At 45.8% G+C, this 22,272-nt stretch overlaps 5 protein-coding genes across 6 annotated transcripts; 1 reads left to right on the top strand and 4 right to left on the bottom strand.

The window, feature by feature from the left end:
- Positions 1 to 930: 930 nt before the first annotated feature.
- LOC108577621 (cell wall protein TIR4-like) lies at positions 931 to 5,109 on the bottom strand. Its single transcript, XM_017940801.1, has 4 exons — positions 5,098 to 5,109; positions 2,652 to 2,952; positions 1,804 to 2,265; positions 931 to 1,166 (listed from the first exon to the last, which is right to left on the bottom strand). The coding sequence occupies exons 1-4, from the start codon at positions 5,107 to 5,109 to the stop codon at positions 931 to 933; spliced, it is 1,011 nt and encodes a 336-aa protein (XP_017796290.1).
- A 1,476-nt stretch (positions 5,110 to 6,585) lies between these two features.
- LOC108578413 lies at positions 6,586 to 7,473 on the top strand. Of its 2 annotated transcripts, none has more exons than XM_017941737.1 (3): positions 6,586 to 6,649; positions 6,826 to 6,988; positions 7,254 to 7,473. In XM_017941737.1, exons 1-3 carry the CDS (start codon positions 6,638 to 6,640, stop codon positions 7,292 to 7,294), a joined length of 216 nt encoding a protein of 71 aa, XP_017797226.1. In that variant the 5' UTR covers positions 6,586 to 6,637; the 3' UTR covers positions 7,295 to 7,473. The 2 variants fall into 2 exon arrangements, with proteins under 2 accessions (XP_017797226.1, XP_017797225.1); XM_017941736.1 differs by having other exon boundaries at positions 7,251 to 7,473.
- A 1,715-nt stretch (positions 7,474 to 9,188) lies between these two features.
- Positions 9,189 to 10,420, bottom strand: LOC108578367. The gene is made up of 3 exons (XM_017941689.1): positions 10,384 to 10,420; positions 9,651 to 9,909; positions 9,189 to 9,334 (listed from the first exon to the last, which is right to left on the bottom strand). The coding sequence occupies exons 1-3, from the start codon at positions 10,393 to 10,395 to the stop codon at positions 9,264 to 9,266; spliced, it is 342 nt and encodes a 113-aa protein (XP_017797178.1). The 5' UTR covers positions 10,396 to 10,420; the 3' UTR covers positions 9,189 to 9,263.
- A 5,468-nt stretch (positions 10,421 to 15,888) lies between these two features.
- Positions 15,889 to 16,778, bottom strand: LOC108577609 (adult cuticle protein 1-like). Its single transcript, XM_017940790.1, has 3 exons — positions 16,767 to 16,778; positions 16,179 to 16,437; positions 15,889 to 16,113 (listed from the first exon to the last, which is right to left on the bottom strand). The coding sequence occupies exons 1-3, from the start codon at positions 16,776 to 16,778 to the stop codon at positions 15,947 to 15,949; spliced, it is 438 nt and encodes a 145-aa protein (XP_017796279.1). The 3' UTR covers positions 15,889 to 15,946.
- A 2,668-nt stretch (positions 16,779 to 19,446) lies between these two features.
- Positions 19,447 to 20,436, bottom strand: LOC108578366 (tetra-peptide repeat homeobox protein 1-like). Its single transcript, XM_017941688.1, has 2 exons — positions 20,127 to 20,436; positions 19,447 to 19,682 (listed from the first exon to the last, which is right to left on the bottom strand). Exons 1-2 carry the CDS (start codon positions 20,434 to 20,436, stop codon positions 19,537 to 19,539), a joined length of 456 nt encoding a protein of 151 aa, XP_017797177.1. The 3' UTR covers positions 19,447 to 19,536.
- Between the last annotated feature and the right edge of the window lie 1,836 nt (positions 20,437 to 22,272).

The raw sequence follows: 22,272 nt of genomic DNA, 5'->3' as shown, positions 1-22,272 counted from the left end.
GCATTTATAGGAAATTTAAAGGTGCAAAGTTGCACGTAATATGAAAAAATATAGAAAATATCCAAATAATACCTGATAGGTAAAATAATTTTCTACCGAATTTCTACTTTTCTTACCGTATTCTCGAAAATATGAATTTGCATAAAAATCTCATGAGTAATTAATCTCATACGAAGTACGATTACTTTGCGTTGCAATCTCACATTCGTACGTTTGAAATTTGGAAGAAATAGAAATGAAAAATTTTCGTGTAATCGTTGAAACAGATTCCTGATGAATCGTATCCTTTGCGCAATCTCCAGCTTTCCCACTATTTTCAACCACGCAAACGAGACCGTTCTAAATACCCTTGTTATTAATTCTCCGATAGGAAAAACGCAATTACAATTCGAAATTGCATCAACACGTTCTACTTTCTATTATCTCACGGTGACAGCGGAAATCAATCAAACGGGGCTATCAGAGGGGAAAAACAAATAGAACCAGCTTCTTATCTGTGCTCCATTTTATTAAATACAAAAATCAAGGTACTCGAAGAGGTAGGAGATCGAAAAAAAATTGCATCCTAGCCATTGTATTCGCCACGTCTGCATACACACATGTGCATACACACACGTGTGAATAACACGTCGGCTATATCAATGCCAACCGCTTGGCAAAGTTGGTCCCCGGTGGTTGTCCTTGCACAACTTTTCCCTTCCTTGTCCCGTGTTGACGCGATCGCCAACGCAATGTCAACGAATATGCGCTTGTCTCGCGCGTGAAACTCTCTTTAGAGAAAGGCTCGGTGCTCGGACGCCGAGTGTTCTTTTCTGGCCACGTGAAGTCACAAGCTCGTAGTCTGGCGACCGATCGATTTTTCTCTCACCTTGCGAGGAACAACCGAACGAAACGAAACGTGTACAAAGAGAGAGGAAGGGCTAGAACAGGTTACAATGTGTACAACGGCGCTTTCAACAGCAACGAGGCAGCGGTTCCGGCGGAAATGGTCCCAGAGGGACCGGAAACCAGCGCAGGCGGGGCCGCTGCTGCTGATACGACGACGTTACTTAAGGGTGCGCTGGCCACTGCGATCGCTGGCGTAATCAAATTAACCCTCGCCGACGCGGAAGCTGCCGAGCTCGAGCTAGACGCCGAACCCTCGATCCTGGTTGACTCTGTTGCGTCTGTAAACAGACCGGTTACAGAGATCTAGCGTAGCGAGAATGGTATTGATGCAGCTAGTTTGTGAATTCTGGCTGGTGTAACTGTTGTTCTTCGTTGTTCTGTTGTAAGGACAGTTTGGTAATGTGTTCAGGTTGTGCCTAACCGCGCGACATTTCCTGCTTATTTTCGCGGAGAGGTGCCACTCTGTTGTGTGGCGTCTTCTAACGTCGAAAACTGCTCGAAAGTAGTTTTGCTAAACTCTACTGCAGCGATTAGAGATGTTAATTATACGAAGTTTTCATTTACGAAGCCTAAGTATCGTTTGAAAGTTTCAGAGCCATTTTCCATGCATAAAGAGTTAACCCTGTCGTTACTATTGTTTTCGTTACTATTAATTCGATACTTAATTTCATCCTTCACGCACTTCTAGCTTAATTTAACGAACCGAATTTTGAAACGATACGGCCAAAGTAAGAAATTCTCCAGCCGTGGTTAAAAATTGACCGTCAGTCACTCAAGTTACGCGTCAAAATCTGCCGTAGCGAAAGGGTTAACGTGATAATTCGATAACGTAGCAAATTCTCCAAATTTTCGTATACTAGCGTATGCACCCTCCAAAAAATTCGTAATTTAAAATCCATCGAGCAATCACCTTACCTGTTAAAAGAGCAGATCCATCACTCGTTCGTTCCACGGTTACCGTGCTAGAAACCGACGCATTGGCGACTGCAGTGGACGCCACACTGACAGAACTGGTTGCAGCGGAGGCAGCAACAGTCGCAGGTTCGGCTGTCGTGGCAGCAACAGCGACCGGTATCGGCGGAGCAGTTGGTCCAGCGATGATTATGGGTCCGGTGGAGGGACCTATAACAGCCTTAGCAGACGCTACGCCAATTGTCTCGGTAATAGTCGTCGCGTTCGCGGTCGCTTCCAATGATTCTTCTGCGTTTTCGATCGCAACAGTCGCCTCTGCTGACGCTGATGCAGCAACGACTCCTTTCTTTGTCTCTGCTCTAGCTGACACTGCATTTTCGGTGTCTGCGACAGCTATGGAACTAGCAGACGGCGCTACCAACGTCACCGGGCCTGCTGTAGCCCCTTTAATGAGCACCGAATCCTCTAACACATCGATTTCTAGAAGAAAGAATTAAGCTATCACACTCTACAGTTACCTACGTTCGCTCCAATTCTTGTCACAACTCTCGCACGCGCGTATTACACGCGTTCCCTGCGTACACTCGATTTTATAGACCCATTAAATCGGTAATTCGCGAAGGAAACACGGTGCTAATAAATTCTTCGCTTTACGTATCTCGTAAAAGTTGCACGGTAGTAATAAGATCAGACACTGTGTCGTGTTTCCCTGTACAAGTCAAGTAGCTGTCTGACCTGACCGATGGTCTCGCAAACTATCCGATTAGACTCTAAATATTTCTCAAATCTCCTGTTAAAAACTTTCTAAATTCTTCTATAAACTACTGAATTTTACTCTCAAGACGAATTACTCGGAGGCGCTGCGGTGGTAGTAGTCTGAGCAGTTTCATGGATCTTGGTCAGCGTTCCAGGCGATACAATTGTCACGGGACCAGAGGAGGATCCCTCGACGATCGTAGTCCCTGTCACCGGTCCAGCAACGACGGTTCGCACCTCCTTGACCGGCTCCGTTGGCAACAGGCTCACCGCAGGTGCTGCGACTCCGTAAACTGGTGCAACGTATACCGATTGTCCGACGCCCACGATCCCATGATAGGGCCAGCCGTTGGTAGCTCCGATAGATACCAGTAGGATCGATGCGGCAAATCGTAACTGAAAACCGCGGGATAAGGCGTGATTTATTAAGACGAGTATCAGAATTGTACTTCTGTTGCGCGTGGGCCGACGACGGTGACACGATAGTTGGAATACTTTCGCGTAATCTCGCTCGTAAATATCTCCTTTATTAAAACGACCCCCGTTGAACAGCTTCGCGCGCAAGGCTCTCTCTATTACGATAATCGAGCGTGGATATCCTTCTTTATTGGCCGACACGTTCGAAGGAGAATCTATCGAGACCAGTCTAATGAATCAGGATTTGAACTTTAACCTTCCATTCTCGATATGCCTGTTCGTGGCTCGTTCAGCTATGTAACTCTACTAGACGCATTACCTCTGACCAAGTTTAACACTCGAACACGTCTATTATACCCCCTTTGGCTATTCGTATCCGTGTTAATAACTCCGGGGAAATGATCGTCTCTCGAGTAACGTAACACCGAGGCAGACGTTAACCCTTTTAGGCTCTAGACAACGATCTATCCTTACCTTGGAAAAATTCTCACTTTCGTGATTTGTAATTATCGCTTTTTATTGCCTGCTGTCGACAAATTAAAATTAACTGTAAATCAAGACTTTTTGCGATATAGATCTATTTTTACGTTAACTCTTCGCGGTCGTATTTTCCTTAGGCATGTTAGTCACTCGGTCGATTATTGCCCAAAAATCGTATGAATTTTATTCAAACGAGTTTGTTCAAGCTGAGCGCGTATTACTATCATTTTTCCCCCGTTTCTGCGGGCAAAGGGCGTCCACAGAGCGTTTAGAAGGTAAAAACGCCTCTTCAGGAATATCCCGGGGTTCGCCTGCAAAGAGTTAAATTGCACTCCCGGTGAAAATAAATCTATCTGGTGAAAGAAATAATAATTCGAGGGAAATGATCATTTTCGACCAGCGTGACACATTGTGGTCACGAATGGAAGGTTGTCGGTTCGAAATCAGCAGTTCCTTCTCGCGAATTACCGCACGCACGTCAAGCTTAACGAGGATAACCAGCCTGATCACGGTTTAACCAGCGATCCATCGTCTTTGTCGGGTGGACGCGTCAACAGGGTGTACCGGGTGATTCGGGAACAATATCCGGCACGCATCCGCGGGGCCACGGATAGAGTCGCACGCATCGCGAATTTGCATAACTCGGTTTCCGGCAGACGTGCACCGCATGAACACGTCATAGCCGACCGCGGTTACGTGCCCCTACGTGGACAGCATTCGGCCAAACCTTTTACCAACCGGCGTGAACGCTTCCTCAAAGGAGGAATAACGTTGGCCACGGTACCCTACGTGCTGGCTAACAATCGCGACTGATCGAGGAATCGACAGCCGATTCGAGGCTTGTTTGGAGGGAAGGTGGCAGGTTGTCTGACAATGAGGGAGGGAAGGAGACGTTCTGTGAGATATTGGTCTCTTTGACGACAGAATATTACGGGGATATCGAGAAGTTTTGGACGAATTGGTTGGAAGAGTTGTCTTAACTTCGATATCGGGATATTCTGGGATGATTCGTGTGGGATAAACTCGTTCCGTGGGAATAGAGGACGGTAATTTGCAGAATTTAAATTCTGATTATTCAGATTACCCCTTTTCGATGGAGAATTTCCTAGAAAGAAGTGAAGCAGCGATACGAAAATCCCGTGTGTTAATTAACGAGAACTTGTTAAAGCCGAAGCAAATATTAATTGGAACGCTAATTTCATGCAATGCGCGCATTAGTAGGTTGTTCGGATGCATTAACGCTGTGAAATTTTCGGCGGTCGAAATGTCGGGGCATTATCAAAGGGACGCGACGCGACGATCGTCGAGGGTATTTAAACGGAATCAATGGATTACACGTCTTAATCAAAGTTACAGAACGCGGCCATACGTTTCAATTATCCGGCTGCCAGCTAGCACGGTGGCGCTCTATATATCAGTGAAACATTGGTTAGAGACAGGGAGCCGTTCATATTTCACAGGACGACACGAAAGTGCATTACGAGCTAACAGATTAAAGTTTTCTCATTAGAAACTGCTGCACGGATTTCTTCTCCCTTTTCCCTAACAATCCTTACTACTTCTATATATCTCTCTCTCTCTCTCGTCTTTCGAATCGTTTGTCCACGCTCGATGAGCCGCGATAAAGTTTCTTCCCGCGCTTACCGGCAACTTCATGGCTCGGCTGGTCCAGCCACGCGTTCTTTCCTCCTATTGTCTGTATCCCTCTATTATGTCCACGGAATTTTCCCGCCACTGTCCACCGTCGCTTACTGATCCATCTCGAACCAAAGCTGAACCGTTATATACTCCGTCACGTGTTAACCTTACGTTTGATGAGTAAGGAAAGAAAAATTGTCACCGCGCCCTGTTTTCTCGCGTAAAGACGCCTGGACTCTTTGGAATTCCTCGAGCTGGAAAGCAGAACAAAGACTGAGCGGTCGCTATTGACTCGCCGTGGACCAGTTTCCTGGCACCCTGTACTTTCGATTATTAACATTTCACGGGAGGAATTTGAATTTTTAGGCAGTTCTACGTTTACCTTCATTTCGAATAACAGATCCCTTTTCTCAGATGTTCGCGGTGGATCAGAATTTTCCCCAAGGTTCCCTAATTCTTATTCATCGCAGTAGATTCCAATTCGACACTCAGTTGTCGTCCGTCGTCTAATACTGGAAAAATTGCAGGTTTCCTCTGGAATAATTTCCAACGACAAGGATCCCTACGATAAAACGATGCTAATCTATTCCAACCAGATACCTTGAAGACTACAACCACCATAGCACCGTCCGGTGCGATCTGTTTCGCAAACGGACAATTAGACTGTATTATCGTACCGCGCGAGCTCACCGCGGAATAAATAAGCATCGGTGAACAGGTAAAAAAAAAGACAAGAAAAAGGGCCGGATGAAAAAATGGTGAATTGGAGGCGCGTGGACACGGGCAATTGCTTTTCTATGTTGTAACATTTAACTGGACTTTCAAGGCAGCATTTCCTGCTTTTCTGTATCGAGAACGATCGAACATTTTAGTTTATCAGGCTGGTGCAGCGGCGTTATTCAAGGCCGTCTCAAGCAGAATCGAAAGTCAATTTCGCAATAATCACCAACCATTGCATCTTGCAACGCTATCCCTAAATTCTACCCGTCGTTTATATGAATTTTATCTATTTTGTTCCCTCCCCCTGCCCCTTCGAGGTTCCGACGCTCGCATCTAACGATAGAACAGAAACGAGAAACGCGTGCGCGAAAGAATTTCGAAAAAAGTTTTATGCATACACAGACACATATACATGTACACGCGCAACGGAGTAAAATATGCAAATAACTAGTGGCCCCGTTTCCAAAGCGAAACTTCTGCAACATTCGCGCTGCATTGCGTGCGCAATACAGGCGCGCGCCATCGAGATTTTCTGATGCAACATTGGCGCTGTGCGAGTTCATCGTTTTAGATCGCTGTCTTGATTTACGGATTCAAGTCCCCGACCACGCCCGCTCGCGACACGGCCGCCGCGATAGCCTGGGCCGCGCTATGAAACACACCGACTGACACGCGCTCGTACGGGGTTGATGACGTATACACCTGGTTTCTACTGTATAGGTAGGAAAATAAGAGTATAAAAGACAAAGTCGTGGCTTGGATTTTCATCAGTCGCTTGTGATTTCGAGTTCGAAGAAGCTTAAGCAACCCAACAAAACCCGTCAAAATGAAATCCCTGGTAAGACACGATCGACCACCAATCGGCACACGCTTTGTAATTGAGCATGTAACGACAGATCACCATGGTTGGACGTCCGTCGTATTATCGATTGTTAAAGAGGAATTGATTTACATTGATTTATTTTGTATTGTATTGTATTAACTAGAGGATTTTGTGTGATCTTTTTTAAACAGTTGATCCTCTTCGCCATCGTCGCCGTCGTCGCGGCTTTCCCTGAACAGGAACGAGAACGCCGTGGAATCCTCGCGGCCCCAGCTCTGGCCGCCCCATGGATCTCTCCCAAAATCGCTGCTCCCGCTGTGGCCATCGCAGCTGCCCCTAAGCTCGTCGCGGCGCGTATGTACCTTCACTTTTCGTGAATTATGTCGTCGATACCTCGAGAAGAATCTCCCTTAACCGATAGAAACTTCAATTTCAATTTCAATTTTATTCGGTTTCTTTGTGATTTTCTGAAGAAGAGCTCGTACCTTTGAGAATTCTGAATGGCGTCATTGGATTTTCTACAATTTTCCAATCTTTGGAAATTCGGTTGTTTTGTGTGAATTTCGATTTAAGAAGATTGACAGTAATTGAACGAATGTCTCGTATGTCTACACAGCAGCAGTCGTAGCCGCACCCGGGTGGGGACTGAAAGGATGGTAAATGACAATTTAATATCCTGGCGTAACTGGACCTGAAGTATTACAATGAACATCGACGATGGGATACGTTCTCATTGCCCTAAATTCAAATTCGGCGATTGGTCACACCCGACACCCTCATTTCGGCCGCAACACTGATCGATCCCCCGTAATCGGCACCATGGATAAATTTACACTTTCCCCCCTTCCTTTTTCAACTATAAATTTCGTCTATCAGATAATAAACTTATTCTAAAAAATTACAAAAAAAAAATCTGCCTTTCTTCTGTTTCACACCATACCTCAACCTCGTTGATTAACGTAGATTAGGTTAAGTTAGAGATTAAGTAGCTAGCTAAAAAACGTTTTCGTTCAAATTGTCGTTCATCCTTCGATTTTTCAATTTACTTGTGAATTATCGCAGGGTACATTGACCAGCGTTAATGACGTATTCAACGTGTAAACATTCCTACAATCCTACAATCGTAGAATGTCGATAACGGCAACAGAATGCAGTTGCATTCAACAATGTTCCAAGTTGGCCGGTTTGCCGGACGAATCGATCTGACAACTGGTCCGCGCACGTGAAAAGTAATTGACGACTGATAATTAAACGTGTTGCACGGTTGTGTAGTACAACCCGCACCTGGTGTTGCTGCTCTCTTTATAATGGTGGTTCGGTGCGATTGCTTTTCCATATGTATCCAGTTTCGGAATCTATGGTATACACATGTTTGTTGGATTTTCCATTAGCGCATAGATATGTTGGAAATGGGAACTGGCATGTTGCGTTCAATGCTTCTCACGTGAATGTGTAATTTAGCGATAAGTGAAAGAATGGAAACGAATTGATTACTCTTTAGATTAACAAATTTTTTTTAAATCTTTAAATTTCCTTTAATTCTTGTTTTCTTTAACCCTTTGCACTCCAAGCATTTCTTCGTAAGATTAATGGTGAAACTTCTAAGAATCCAAAGTTTTGTTTTGAAAAAGAAGAACAGAAGGATATTTAACGCTTATAAATTTACTTGCATCTATTTCTTCTATTAATCTGCATTATTTTGATAATATAGAAACACCTGAATTTTACATTTTAAAGTTCTCCAGAGTGCAATTCTGTTTAAATAAATTTGGTTTCTTTTTGCAACTTACTTAATTTAGACTTTGTCCGTTATGAATAATTCTCTGTTTTAATTTGAGTACAGTAAAAGGAGGTAAATGAACAAATACTTATGAACAGTGCTATAGTTCTTGTACCAAGTTATTATTATGACTAAAATGGTTTCACTCCTGCGTAGAATATTTTCCTCCAGAGATTGCAAGTCTAATTTCTCAACCTGTCCAGATTGATCGCGTGAATTATCTCTATGAAGACCGCTAGGCCACACAAGTGGAAACGATTCCATTATATCACGTATCCTTTCCTTAGCGAGTCGCGGCTATGGCCGAAGGAACACCAACAATGCGTCTAACAATCTAAAGTAATTATAAACTAGAGCAACTGGTCCTGGAGGAACGCCGAGTGTTCGATAACTTTTATACCCGGCCGTGTAAACAGCTTGAAACTCCAATTAAACCTCGAATCGTTTCCATTCAATTATCGAGATTAGGAAGTTCAAGGATTAAAAAGTAATTGGAAGAAGAAGAAAAGTAACGCAGGTAGCTATGGTGGAGCTTCATTTATTAACGTATAAAAGCGTAACAGGGATATGGCTAGTTACAAAGGAAGACATTCGCGGAAGAACCTCGGAGAAACTCGAACGCGTTGTCCGCGCGAATCGAACAACAGAGAATGATTCTTCCATCGTTTCCACATCCCACCGAGTCAGAAGATCCTGAAGAATCGTTCGCTCCAAACAACGTTCAGCTTTCGATCGAAGTCCCGCGGATGGAGTAATCGTTTGAGAGGTCGCTTGCAGGTTCACGAGAGAGATCGTTCGAGTTGTCTTAAGCTCTTGGGGGGTCGAGAATCCGGGGTTGTCGTTCGTGTTCTACCAGAGTCCTAGTACACCAGCTCCAGGCGCCACCACTGCTCCCGAGGGACCAGCGACAACCGTAGGACCTTTGAAAGAAAACATTTTCCCAGTTTCACTCCTCTGCAAACTTTCGACGATAAGCGACGAACTGCCATCAAATTTGATCTTCTACGACCATCGACGTAGTCTAACACGGCGATATCGGAATCAAATTAATCTAATCACTGTTATTACCAAGGAATTATCAATTGAAACTACGCTAATACCCAGCTATCTACCGTTACCGCAAGGTTAATCTGGTCTATCAGCCACTTTACTCGAGATTAGCAAACATCACGCGTGAATTCTACACGTTCGATCGAAGTAGGCTGCTCCAAGTTATTAGATAAAAGCAAGTGTTACCGGCAGCCGGTCCCACGACTGCAGCAGAACCAGCAGCTGGTCCAACGACAGCGGCGGAGCCTGCGACAGGCCCAACCACGGCCGCGGATCCAGCGACAGGCCCGATGACCGCGGCTGAATGAGCCAGTGGTCCTGCAAGTGCGACTCCGGGTAGCACGCCACCAAGCACAACCGCTCCGTTGTGTCCCCAGCCGAGGGAACGACGCTCACGGTCGGGGCTGGCTGACGCGACGGCCAGGACGGCGATGAGGACAACGATCTGAAATCCAGGTTCGACGAGATATTTAGATGACGGTCTCTTGGAAATACGTGGAACAGAAGATGGTTAATTTAGAGCACAAAGTATGATGTGAGGAACCGGGAAAAAAATTAGACCCAATAATGCGGAATCGAACCCACGACACCGGGGGTGGCAAGCAGAGACTCTAACCGCTACGCCAATAACCCCTTCTCTATTTTGTCTCGTTAATGTCCCTTATTAGGGATTCGGTATGATTTTACAGATGTGTCTTTTTTTTTGCTGATCTAAAGTTCCAAAGTTCTAAAGTTTCTTTGAATTCTAAGATTCTAGTAACGTTGTGCCAGACAATGACACAATGCTTTCGTAATTCTCACCGACAGTTAGCTACTGTTCCAGAGCACAATGCAAAGAATCTATGAAGGAAATTGCGTGGACACTTAGTGTCTGTAAAGGAAGTTGTAGTTGTCTTTACAATAGAAAATTCAATCTCACCATGGACTTCATGTTGATTGTTCTGTTAGTCTTCAGCTGGCTGGTGACTGATGCTCAACCCTCCTGATACTTGGGCTTATATACGCGATCGACCACACGATCCTGGAGGTTACCGATGCAACCTTCAACCCCAGCATGGAAAGTGGGAATAATAAACGAGACAGGGTGCGGTCAACGTTGCACGGGATTAGAGTAGGCGACACTGCAGAGTTCCGGGTCCAACGTCACACGTATAGAAGCTGTTATCACACGGAGACGTGTTTCAGCCTCGAATCGTGCACTCGTGAGCATAACCAGTTACCGCAATAACGGTTGTTGAGAGGGAATAGAATTTTCCCCCCGTTGGTCAGCAACGCATGCCGCAGAAGCGAATTTGCTGATCATCTCTCTCTCTCTCTCTGGACGTACCGACCTCGTTCTCAGCATGAAACTCTGCTACAGCTTTGATAAACATTAATATCTGCGCCCGTGGGCCGCCTGTAATTACCCAGCGAAACACCAAATCCTCCGTTGCGAATTGCGCGCCAGTTTGCCGCGGAACAATCGGTCCAACGTTCCTCCGCGCGCACAAACCCCGCCGTCAATTTTAACGAATCCTTGTTGCATCCGCGCGGCTGTTAAGGGACATGTTTATCTTCGCTCCGATGCTGCGAGTTGAAATTTAACGAACCGAACACCTGTTTAACCGCAGTATGGGCCGGTAATGAGCCGCGGTGTTTGTCGGATGAACAGCTTCAACCGGGATGCAATGCTTGTAAGGTAAAGAAATTAGACCAGTTTTATGCTGGAAATCTACGTTTCGTTCGAAACTAGTGCAACTGCCTTGTCAGCTTATTTTCAAAGGTTGTTCAATGAAACGGTTGATAGTTTCGCTATTTCAGAATTACTCTAAACGAAAGAAATCGATTTTTATTTGAATACATCGTCCTGGAAGCGTTCTTCTCGAAACTTTTATAACGATAACAAAGAAGTTCTAATTATTCTTTCATTGGCATAGCTTGCTCTCAAATTGATTATACTCCACATTCTTCCTTGGTAACTTCAGCTCAGATTAATTAACTCGCTTGAACCCAAGATTGCTTCTATTAAAACTGGACCGAAACTTCCCTGTATTGTTTTCATCTTCCTCGCAGATACAGCTCGACGTCGCAAAAGCGACCAGGATATTAAATCCCGGAAATTAGGTCAAAATTACAGAACCCGTGTCGCACGTGATATCAAATCACAGAAAGGAAGCAAACCAATATACGCCGCGGAGCAAAAAAGGAGGAAGAAATAAAAAGGAAACAAGCCAAATCAATTTCCAGCGACGAGTCGTCGACAGCACGTGCACAGTGAGGCGGTGGTTGGCAAAGGATCCCCGTGGCAAAGAATAAACGAGCTTCGATCGCGAATAAAACAACGAAAACGGCCCTCGTTTCGCGTCGCCCTTTCATTTCGGCCCCGAGCATTTTCTCCCCCGACGATTGCCACGCGATGGCCCACGGTAATCCGTCCTTTGAATCTAGACGACGCGACGCGTAATTGCGCGCGTCGGATTTGGGCAACCGTGGACCCACGAGCTGTTACGTCGCTCGCCTTTTGAATTTACGAGCGCAGCCATGCCTCCGCGAAACGTTACACTTCCACCAGAGTTTCTCCTCCACGATGGAATACTTGGAGAAACTTGCGAGGAGAATGTCTCTAAGTTGCATCCGCAGTTTAGGGGAAAAGTTGGAGGGCGAGGATAACGAATTGATTTTCGTTTGGCCGGATTTTAGAGACTTTTCTAGTTGAGGGAGTAAAATTGAGTACACTGTGCCTCTAAAATTTGACGTCCTTTATATGTAAAATAATGGTACTTTGTTCTAAAATTTTTTAGAAGAAAATGATAAGACACTTCATTCAGTCTTCGTTATCTCATAATATAAATGTACCTATCTTGCAATGAAGAACGAATGCATTCTGAGTATAACTGAGCGATTAAACAAACCAAAAATTTTGAACGCTTTTGCTAATTTTATAATTCTGCCCAAATGTATTTACATTATTTTTAAAAATTGAAAATTTGTCGTGCTATTAAATGAATTTACGAAGACGTTAGTTAAAATTGAACGCTTCCGTTCCAAAAGCAACGCCGTTCATCATCCCAGTAATTTTCAGAGCACCTTACTTCGTCCAGCAGCGTACTCGCCTCGAAGGTGCGAAATATTTTCGCGATTCTTGTAACGTTAATCACACGAGAAGATTATTCACGATCTGCATAATTCAAGAACCCTCGCAGAACTCCCAGCCGCGTTATTTATTCATTCGAATCAATATTCCGCGCTTCTACATCCTTCCCCGCGTCTCCGAATCCCATCGATCCTAAACCAATAACCATTTCAACTTCTAAACCAGCCATAATGAGTCCCCGAGCCATGCAACAATTCGCCATTCACCGATGTCGCATTTTCCAGCAGCGCGCCGAACCCGCTATCGCTCTACTGGGTCATTTTATTATTCTATTACCGGGGCAGTTTGCAACCGTGCGGAAGTAAAATTCGGCCATCGACGTCCAGTTCCTATCGGTTCCATTCGCGATTGGCCCGTTTACGCGACCCACTCCCGACAGCCCCTGGCAGGTTTGGAATTTACCGACAGATTCGCTAGTTTCCCGTGGAACGGGGGAAAATCGCGGGGCGAAGGTGAGAGGCTGCGGAGATACCGAAAGGTTCGAATATATTCGTTTGATTCGCAGCTGCCGCTACTCTGCTCGGTGCTTCTTCTGGCCCTTTGTATCAAAGGCTATCGATTATCGGGGAACTTTCTGCCGCTTTCACCGTTCGCCGCGACGTTACATCTCGCTTCTCTTTCTCGTCGACGAACCCTCCGGGGATGATCGTCCATGCCTGACACACACCACTCGTGTCACACTCTTCTCTTCGCTGTAGGAAAAACACCGCGATTATTAGTGGCGACGTTCGAGTTCCGATTAATATTTCTGGAAACGAGAGTAGGTCGAGCGGATGAAAATCGTGGACGAACGCTGGTTTGATCGGGAAGCTTCGATCTTCCGTATGAAAAGCCTCTCTCTCTCTCAGAGGCGAAAGGGTGGTGCATGAACACATTGCCGATGAAAAGATTTTCCATCTTCGTAAGTGATGCGCGTAATCCTCGTCTCTCTGTAGAGGTAAACTAGAGACCTAGTTTCTAGATTGCAGGTTTATTACCGGAAACATATATTCGTCACGGTTGTACTTCCAATTGACGATTGGTTCGATACGATTCCCTCTCGTACTTTGTTTAGATAAACGCGGCAGATCGGCCAATTTCGATTTCATCAGAGTCCTACGATCAAATCGCTATTTATTCGCTCGATGAGTCGATACCTTCCTGAATTAAACAGTTTCAAACGTGACAGAATTATATATTAATTTCACCCATGATTTTTCTCCTTTGCTATTTCGTTTGTCGTTCAACGATTACGCGGCGTGGAGCCGTAATTAGGTGGCGGAAACAATTAGCGATGTTAACATTGGCCGTGGTCAGCCAAGCGACGCGATAATAAAACCGATCTCGGGCAAACGTTTCGCCAGATGAAACACACGTGTGTGTGTGTGTGTGCGTGCATAGGAATAGAGGAGAGACGAATTAGGCGAGAGAACGCATATGGATATATATGCAGAACGTCATGTACGATATTGTGCACAGTGTGACCACGAGATAGTTGCGCGCGTGTAATTTTGTCGCGGTACTATGCTCATTTCCCTGGACATACCGTTAAGCCGTCGCGTTTGAAGGACAAAATAGCATTCAATTAATCGACAGATCCGTAGTGTCCCTAGATACGTCGTGTGTGCCTGCAGCCATGTCACAGCTTGAATACCAGCGGTTCGAATTAGTCAGGTTGAAGGGGATGCTCGTAATCTGCGGTTCTGGACGAGGAAATTGTTCAATTTTTCGATCGGATTCAAATTTCGAAGCGATTTCAAGCTTAATGCGTTCGACGATGCACGACGGTCTCCGGAGATGCAAATTTTGCTCAACTGTCAGAGTATACTTTTTTATTCAATGCTCAAGCAAAGTATTGTAGAGAAGGGTTAAAGTGTCAGGAATTGAAATTTATTGGTATTTTTCTTGCAATTTTTCTGGAAAATGCTTTCAATTCTTTGCTGAACTTACGCATTTCAGTTTATTAAAGAAATAGCAATTTTTCCAAATTTCGATCGAAGCGATTCAAGCTTAATGCGTTCGACGGTGCACGACGGTCTCCGGAAATGCAAATTTTGCTCAACTGTCAGAGCATACTTTTTTATTCAATGTTCAAGCAAAGTATTGTAGAGAAGGGTTAAAGTGTCAGGAATTGAAATTTATTGGTATTTTTCTGAAAAATTCTTTCAACTTATGCATTCCACTGTTTACAGTAAGCAAAGAAAAAATTAGCAATTTTTCTAAAAAAAATTCTTTCAATTCTTCATCAAAGTTAAATATTCCACAATTTGCACTAAAGAAGAAAAAAGAAAATTTGGAATCTAAGCTTCTTCACCGTATTCATTACCTCATTGCCCCTATCCATCAATCCTCCAGCAAACACAACACGAAACTCGATCCCATTAATCCTCGATTTTTCCATAACGCTAATGTCATTCTGCATGTATCTGTTGTTGCGACATCGATTATCACGCTTGACATCTCGAGCACCATAAATCCGTCGCGTGCTCGCGGAGGACCGTTACAGGTCCTTGAGGAGAAAATCCGTTCCACTCTCGTGGCCGCTACTATTAGCAACAGCACGGTAGCGGTTCTAAACGCTGTTGAAAAAGGGCGTCGTTCGATCTGTTGCGACCGACCAACACCTCAGCCGCCGTACTTGACAGTGAACCGATTATACTCGCATTATTGCGTCTCGCAGCCACGCATTGTCCCACCGACCGGTTCACTTTCGTCATTCGTTCGTGGATTTTCTCGCGTAGGGGAACAACGACGGCGACGACGGATGCACACAGGTGCATACGTACACTCTCTGTGCTTCTCTTTCCTCGTCTCCGGGACCCACTCGTGCTCCACGGCAGAGGTGTACGTTGAAATATTCATGAGAGGGTCGTGAAGAGCGAGAGAAAGAGAGGAGGGAGATCGAATCGAGAGTTGTCTCTAAGCGCGTTCAGAATCACGCTTGCAAAATTATTCGTACGTGCCTTTTTGTGTGGGAGCGTTCTCCGCGGCTTCGTTCAAGATGTATCGAGCGTACCTCTGATCGAACTTACCCACCGACGAATCAACTTTTCAACTTACTCGGCGCGATTAAGCGCGCGGCGGAATGTATCGGCGGTGTTCGATTTATCGATCGGAGGATTCTTCCTTCGCGGTCATAGGAATGTGGGAATAGTTGGAAATATCGGAGAGTTACGTACAACAGGTAGAATTAGAATATAGAGATTCGTTTATTCACGTAATTAAACAGATACATTTTCTAGAAGCGCACATTCTTTCGGATACGTATGAAGGCAGGGCGAGTGCCGAAACTAGGAATAAAGTGGTGTCTGTAGTTTTGAACGAAGCTTGAGGTATATCGTAAAAGATTGAGATGTTCTTTATTGAGTAACTACCAGGCGTGGCCTCCAGCAATGACCGCTGAAGACGAGGCTCCAATGACTGCTGTCTTCGTGACGGGACCAGCGACGACCGCGGATGTTGCTGGACCAGCGACGACCGCGGCTGCTGGAGCTGCTAGTACCGCTGGTACCAGTGCTGGGGAAACTAGACCGTTACCTGAAGATTTGTTTGTCAGTTAATCGTTACCATTTTATGCGACAGTCTTTTTTTTCGTGACGTACCGAGAACAACACCGAGTCCAGGGTTAGCAACGACAGCAGGACCAGCGACGGATCCAACGACTGCTGATGGCCCAGCAACGGCTCCGGTGACTAATGCAGGTCCAGCTACAGCTCCAGCCACCTTAACTGCTCCAACAGAGGCACCAGTAACCACTGCTGGGCCTACTGCTGGACCAGCAACACCCACGGCGCCGAGCAATGGGTTCAAAATGGCGCTGGGCGCGGCTGAGCAAACCGACACTACTGCCAGGAGCAATACCTGGTATATAATTAAAGATTCTTTTTAGTTAAATCAGCGTTAAGTCGACAATTGTGTATTGTACGTGATTATAATTGACAGGACTACTAGCAATCTGTGATAATTGCTTAGCATATTTCTTTATACGTTGTTGAAACAAAAAATAAAAAATCACAGGATTCAATTTTTTTTTCTATATGATTATAATTGACACTTGTATCACTAGGATTGACAATTTATAGCAATTTTCTGTATACAATTTTCAAGCAAAGGAAATTAAAAAGAATCAGGTTAATTTGCATGTTTCCCTCGCGATTTAATAGAGTTCAAATTGGAGCGAAGAATCTTACCAAGAACTTCATGATTGCTGCTTTGTTCCTTCACCGTCGTCTATCAGGTTTAATTGCAAGACTGCCAATTAACCCCGTGATGTCTGCTTTTATACGCCGTTTTGACCCTGAATCTGCCGGTTTCCTGGCATTTTTCCACCGGGTGGAAATGTCACACACCGTTACGAGCAACCAGGCACGACCCATTTCCATACGGAAGAATTTCCCACCGCGGCTGGCTATGTCTGCGTGAGCTATTAAACGCCACTGCGAAAAGACGGCGTCGAGTAGTCCCGTCGCGAGCCGCGGATCAATTGCGCACAACCCTCCGGGTTTCGGTGTATCGTGGAACGCCGTGGTCGGGAACTTCCAGCGTCATAACTTCGCGTCGTTTACGGGAAATCGACGTTGCTTGCGGGGGTTATCCTTCTCTGCTCCTCTTCGTGGAATTCACCCCGCGCGGAACTATTTGACTTAAGGATTTGTACTTGTTGCGCCGTCGCCTCTGATTTTGCAGCCGGAAACACTCGCTTTGCGATGCTAATTCGCGTGGAAGACGTGCTCGTAATTCTCCGGGGAACTCGCGTCGACTCTAATTCCCGTGGATCTCGACCAGTGTTTTCGGATCGTTCGAAATTCCGTAACTCCAGGCGGATAAGCACATTGATGATCAATTAGGAATTCGTGGTAATGATAGAAAATGATATTATTCAAGTGGTCTTTGTCGTTTGATAGGAATATACTTTTATTTCTGAACACCTTTCTTTTACAGTCCTTTCTTCTCTCTTCGCTCTTGCCTTTCATTCTCACTCACTACACGCATTCGCGCCACTTTTGTCGACGATTTTCGGCCAAGACGTCGCTCTTATCACGCGTGCATTTTCATTCAGAATTCGCACGATTTAACTGTCATACGGCCCAAAATCTCTTCGGTCCCACCTCACTCGATCGTGTCGCGATAGGCGCCACCCAACCTTTGGTATACGAATGAGTTTCCCTTTCCATGACCGTTAGAATACCACGATTTTCCCGGCCCTCTTCCAAAATTTCCTTACGACACTCGCATTCCACAGCATCCGTCCCCTCCAGTAGGGACCTATTTAAATACTGGTCCCAAACAGGGGTCGAACAGTTCAAGTTTTAGAATCTAGGAAGTCAATCTGTACGAAAATGATTGCAAATAAAGTACGTTAAACGAATCTCCGGAGTTACCTCCACGACAATCCCACTGTCTCCTCCGCTCGAACATTCTTATCTCACAACCTACAAACAGAATAGTAAAATTATCAACAGAGTACAAACTACAGACACGCGTTATAATTCAAGAGAAAAATGTCAACAAGCTTTAAACGTCCCCATAAACTCCCTCTGGTATCTCAATTTTCCAGCACTAAAATCGCAATGTCCACATAGCAAGCAGTTGACAAACGTTTACTTAGCAATACGTAGACGAAAGGTCATCGAGGTGTTATTCGACCGTTTGAATTTCATATTCGCCAGCGTTTACGTTCAACAGCGGCATAAACTGTCGGATTTAACGACTGACCGTACTTGTTGCTGTTCGTTCGGGAACGTCTCCCTTTGAGATGGTAATGCGCTAATAATTTCTCCCCGGTTCTCCCAAGAGGAAACCGAGACCGGGACGGGACTCGCGGAAAGGAGCATCCTTGTCGCTCCAGGTTTCCCCGGGGAGGAGCGTGTGATTGAAAACAGAGATTAAAGGAGGACACGAGGGGCTGGTAAACAAAGGCACGCGGAGGATATCTAGGAGGCTTGACAACGATCGAGAGAATACACGGCTGATTGGAGCGACGTTGAAGCAATTTCCTACAATTACAGGCAAAGGTGGACAGGTATCGTCCCACTGCGACGACGACGACACAATGGACCGTGAAATAGAGGCCGGCCAACGCCACTGTGTCGACGATAATATTCTAGGGGCTAGAACAATGCTTCAATCCCGGGACCGGTGGTTCACGCATACGGCGTCTTCGCTTTGACACTTGGACTGTGAAATTGTAGGTGACGTGGTGTGTTTGACTAGCGTTCCATTAGCGTCTCGATCTGTCTATATCGACGTTACGAGAATTCCTTCGTATTTTGTCGTAATTAAAGAAATTTGTGACATTTCGCAGGAAGCAATTTTTTTCGAGTAATTTTTTTCATTTATTTTCTCGTTGGCCGGTGCGCAGGACTTGTTAATTATTTAGCGAAACAAAGACAATACGGGAACTTCTGCGGCAGCCAGCCACGGTAGTCGCAATTACACCGGTGGGACGTTTCTACGCTCGAAACTTTGAGGGACGTTATTGTCCTCATTACAACGTTTGGTCTTCTGCTTCTACCGAACTCTCCTGGACACACGTTAAACGAACTTGTTCACCGTGGTAATTGAAATTTACGGTACGATGTTCGTCCGTTTCTGTACACCTACCCTTTAACCACCTTGCTTTTCTGCGCGTTTAAACTGTACACGAGACCGATTATGTTTTACGTGTACCCGATAGAAGGGAACGATAACCAAGCGGGAACAATCGCGGAATTGATACGACTTTCCATGTTCCTCTCCAAAGTGGCATGCTTTTATTATTACATACGATAGACATATAAAAGATACATTGTTATGTACACAGAATAGATATAAAAAGATACAATGATGGAGGTACTAGCGGTAAATGACGGAGATCGTGGCGCGGTCGGTTTCAAAATGGCAGGCATCGGAGGAGATCAGTCGAAGATGTCGTTTTTAAGGGGTATCGGTGTCCATGGTGTAACAACGGCGGCGGAGAGATTACCAGTGTCCATCGGCGCGAAGGATTCCTCCTACTCCAGCTGGTCCAGCTGCTATACTACCCGATGGTCCGGCGATCAAAGCTGGAGCGGTGATAGGACCAGCCAGTGCTGCGGGTGGTGCATGTGGTCCAGCTAAAACGGCTCCTGGAAACGCGGACAATTACTCCAATTACCATACAAACCGAAAAGAAGAGAAACTTTGTATTACAACACCTTCTAAACAAGCTCACTGACAAAGTAACAATAAAACAAACAAAACTTGATACATTCGTTACAAATAATAAACGTCGGAACGTGAATAAAAGTCGAGGTATAGTATGCGTGGTTGAATTTATGGACCATTGTGGAGGTCGTTGCGGCACATGCATCTTACCACAGAGCCATTACTAACAACGGTACACGAAACATGCTCGGCGTTACAACAATATCCAATCAACCAAACCGAACAGAAGAAACCTTACCGTTCGAAATCACATTGTACGCTTATCTTCTGCTAGCGTTCTAACCTCTTATCGCGACAATCTATCTCTTCCATTATCCCAAGTATGCTCGGCAACGTCACCCGGTGAAATTTACGAGTTTACTCACCCCAAGGGTTCAGAAGAGCGGGTGCAGCCAGCGCTGACCATGGAGCAGCGGCACCAACCACGCTACCGGAAACTAGGGAGGGTCCAGCAACTGCGCCAGTCACCACAGCGCCACCGTCCACGGCTCCGGAGAGGCGAGCAGGTCCAACCACTGGTCCAGCGAGGGCGGAGGGCCCTACGATCGGGCCGCTGAGGGCAGCGGGGCCCAACAGAGGGCCGGCTAGGGCCGCTCCTGGCGCCAAGAGCGCAGATGGCGCTGCGGCCGCCACTGAGAGGGCCGCGACGAGGAGAACAGCTACTAGGGTGCACATGTTGGGCGGTTTTCGTGTGTTTTTTCGTGAAGCTGCTGGTACAGATTGCCTCGATGGCTGGAGTGGATGTGCTGGCATCTGGCTGGCTCGATGGCGCTTTTATAGGGGCATTGTCTAGCTGGTGAACTAGTGTTTGCTCCCGCCAACCCCTTGGGCGGGGCACAGGACACGCCAAACATTCTCTGCAGGCTGGGCGCGTGGCCGTTTCCCCGGCTTATCAGCATTAAGACAGTCATCGAGGCAGTGGCGACAACCGAGCAAACGCTTAACGCCTCGCAGCCCACCCGTGCCCCCGGAGGTCGCCCGCTCCAATTCAGTTGCATCCGTTTCAGAGCGACCGTGCTGTTTTTACGATTGGCTCCTGGCCTTGCGTACGGCACGGCACTCCATCGAGCAGAAAGATCGGTGTACCGATATCGGGGAAGTTTGACTGTTTAATGGGTTAAATTGTTGGTTTTTAGCAGTCACGGTCCGAGGGGCAGGATGCTAATAATGGAGAACTGCGGTTCCGATTATTTACCTGCCTACTGTCTTCGTTTTTTTTTTTTTTTTTTTGCTTTAGAGGTAATTCTATCACTGCTACTCTAGAAGTTCCAAAAATGGAATCGAGTAGAATTCCTCTCGTTTATTCTACGAACTCGATAGAAATCTACCGTAGCTGCATCGAAGATTAACATCAACGAGTCTAATCATCCCGATGAAAGGAGAGATACCAGTAACAGGTTTCATTGACGAGTTCATGAAACATCAGGGTTAATTCGAAGAAACCTGTCATCACGACCTTCGCGAGAACCTTCACGAAGAAGATTCATCTTGTCTTTGTTCTGTGCGCTGTGCAAAGGAGGATAGATTGAATTGGATGAACGTTGTCGAGGTATTGTGCATCCGTTTAGGCGAGGCACTGGGTCTCGTTGCCCACGCGTCGTCCGATTGTCGCCTGGAATGACGGTCTCATTGTAGTCGGACACGCGTGTGTCGCGGTGGCACCAGCCTCGCAATGGATCACCGAGCCCCGCGCCACGGATCGTTTGGAATATCATTGTTGGGCGTAGCGCGCACTTTCGAAGGTGGCAAAGGTGACCGGCGACGCGATTGTTCGAATAATTGTTCCGCGCGAGACCGTTTCGAGGGGCGGCTTTTTAATGGCACGCCTCGTTTCAGAGAACAAGGGAAGACCCGAGAAGTTGCCTTTTTCTTAGAACGCTTGAAAAGTAACTCGCTCTTTTTCTCTTTCTTTCAGCCGAGGGAAAAAGACTTTCTTCGTTCTGGAAACGAGCTCCCTTTAAAGATCGATCTCGTTGCCACGTTTGGAGAATTTTTCTGTGGGTGTTGTAGGCTGGTCAACGTGTACATCGTTGAAAAATTGTATTCTCCGTTTCGTAGCTTCGCTTCTGCGGGCATTTAACGCTAAGTCCATGGAACAATGAAATTTCGAAGGATTTTCCGTGAAAATCGCGGTACCGAAAGTTTCATTCTTCTCTCCATTCAGATGGTAAAACAGATATGCGTTATTCTGGTGTTAAATCGTTGTGAAATTGAAATTTCACGTGGTCAGAAGTAAACATCAAAGTCACCAGGTAGGGAACCAATCGTTTATAAAGAGAATCGAGTACAGGAATACATATATCTCGGTACGACAGGTGCATAAAGGAACGTCGGATCAAGATATTTGATTTACGATCGCGGGCGATTTTTACACGCGACTATGCGCGATTTTCGGGGTGGCGCGCATAGAAATGTGGAAAAATAGCGGCGCACTGACAGATGTGTCACGGTGGATTGTTCGTAGCGGCGGCGAACAGCGCCGTTGCGTTCCCGTCGTTGGAAATGATGCGT

This window comes from Habropoda laboriosa, unplaced genomic scaffold (assembly GCF_001263275.1).
Source record: "Habropoda laboriosa isolate 0110345459 unplaced genomic scaffold, ASM126327v1 scaffold5, whole genome shotgun sequence".
NCBI lineage: Eukaryota > Metazoa > Arthropoda > Insecta > Hymenoptera > Apidae > Habropoda > Habropoda laboriosa.
The sequence above is the reverse complement of the archived record's forward strand: the minus strand, read 5'-3'. Positions and strand labels throughout refer to the sequence as shown.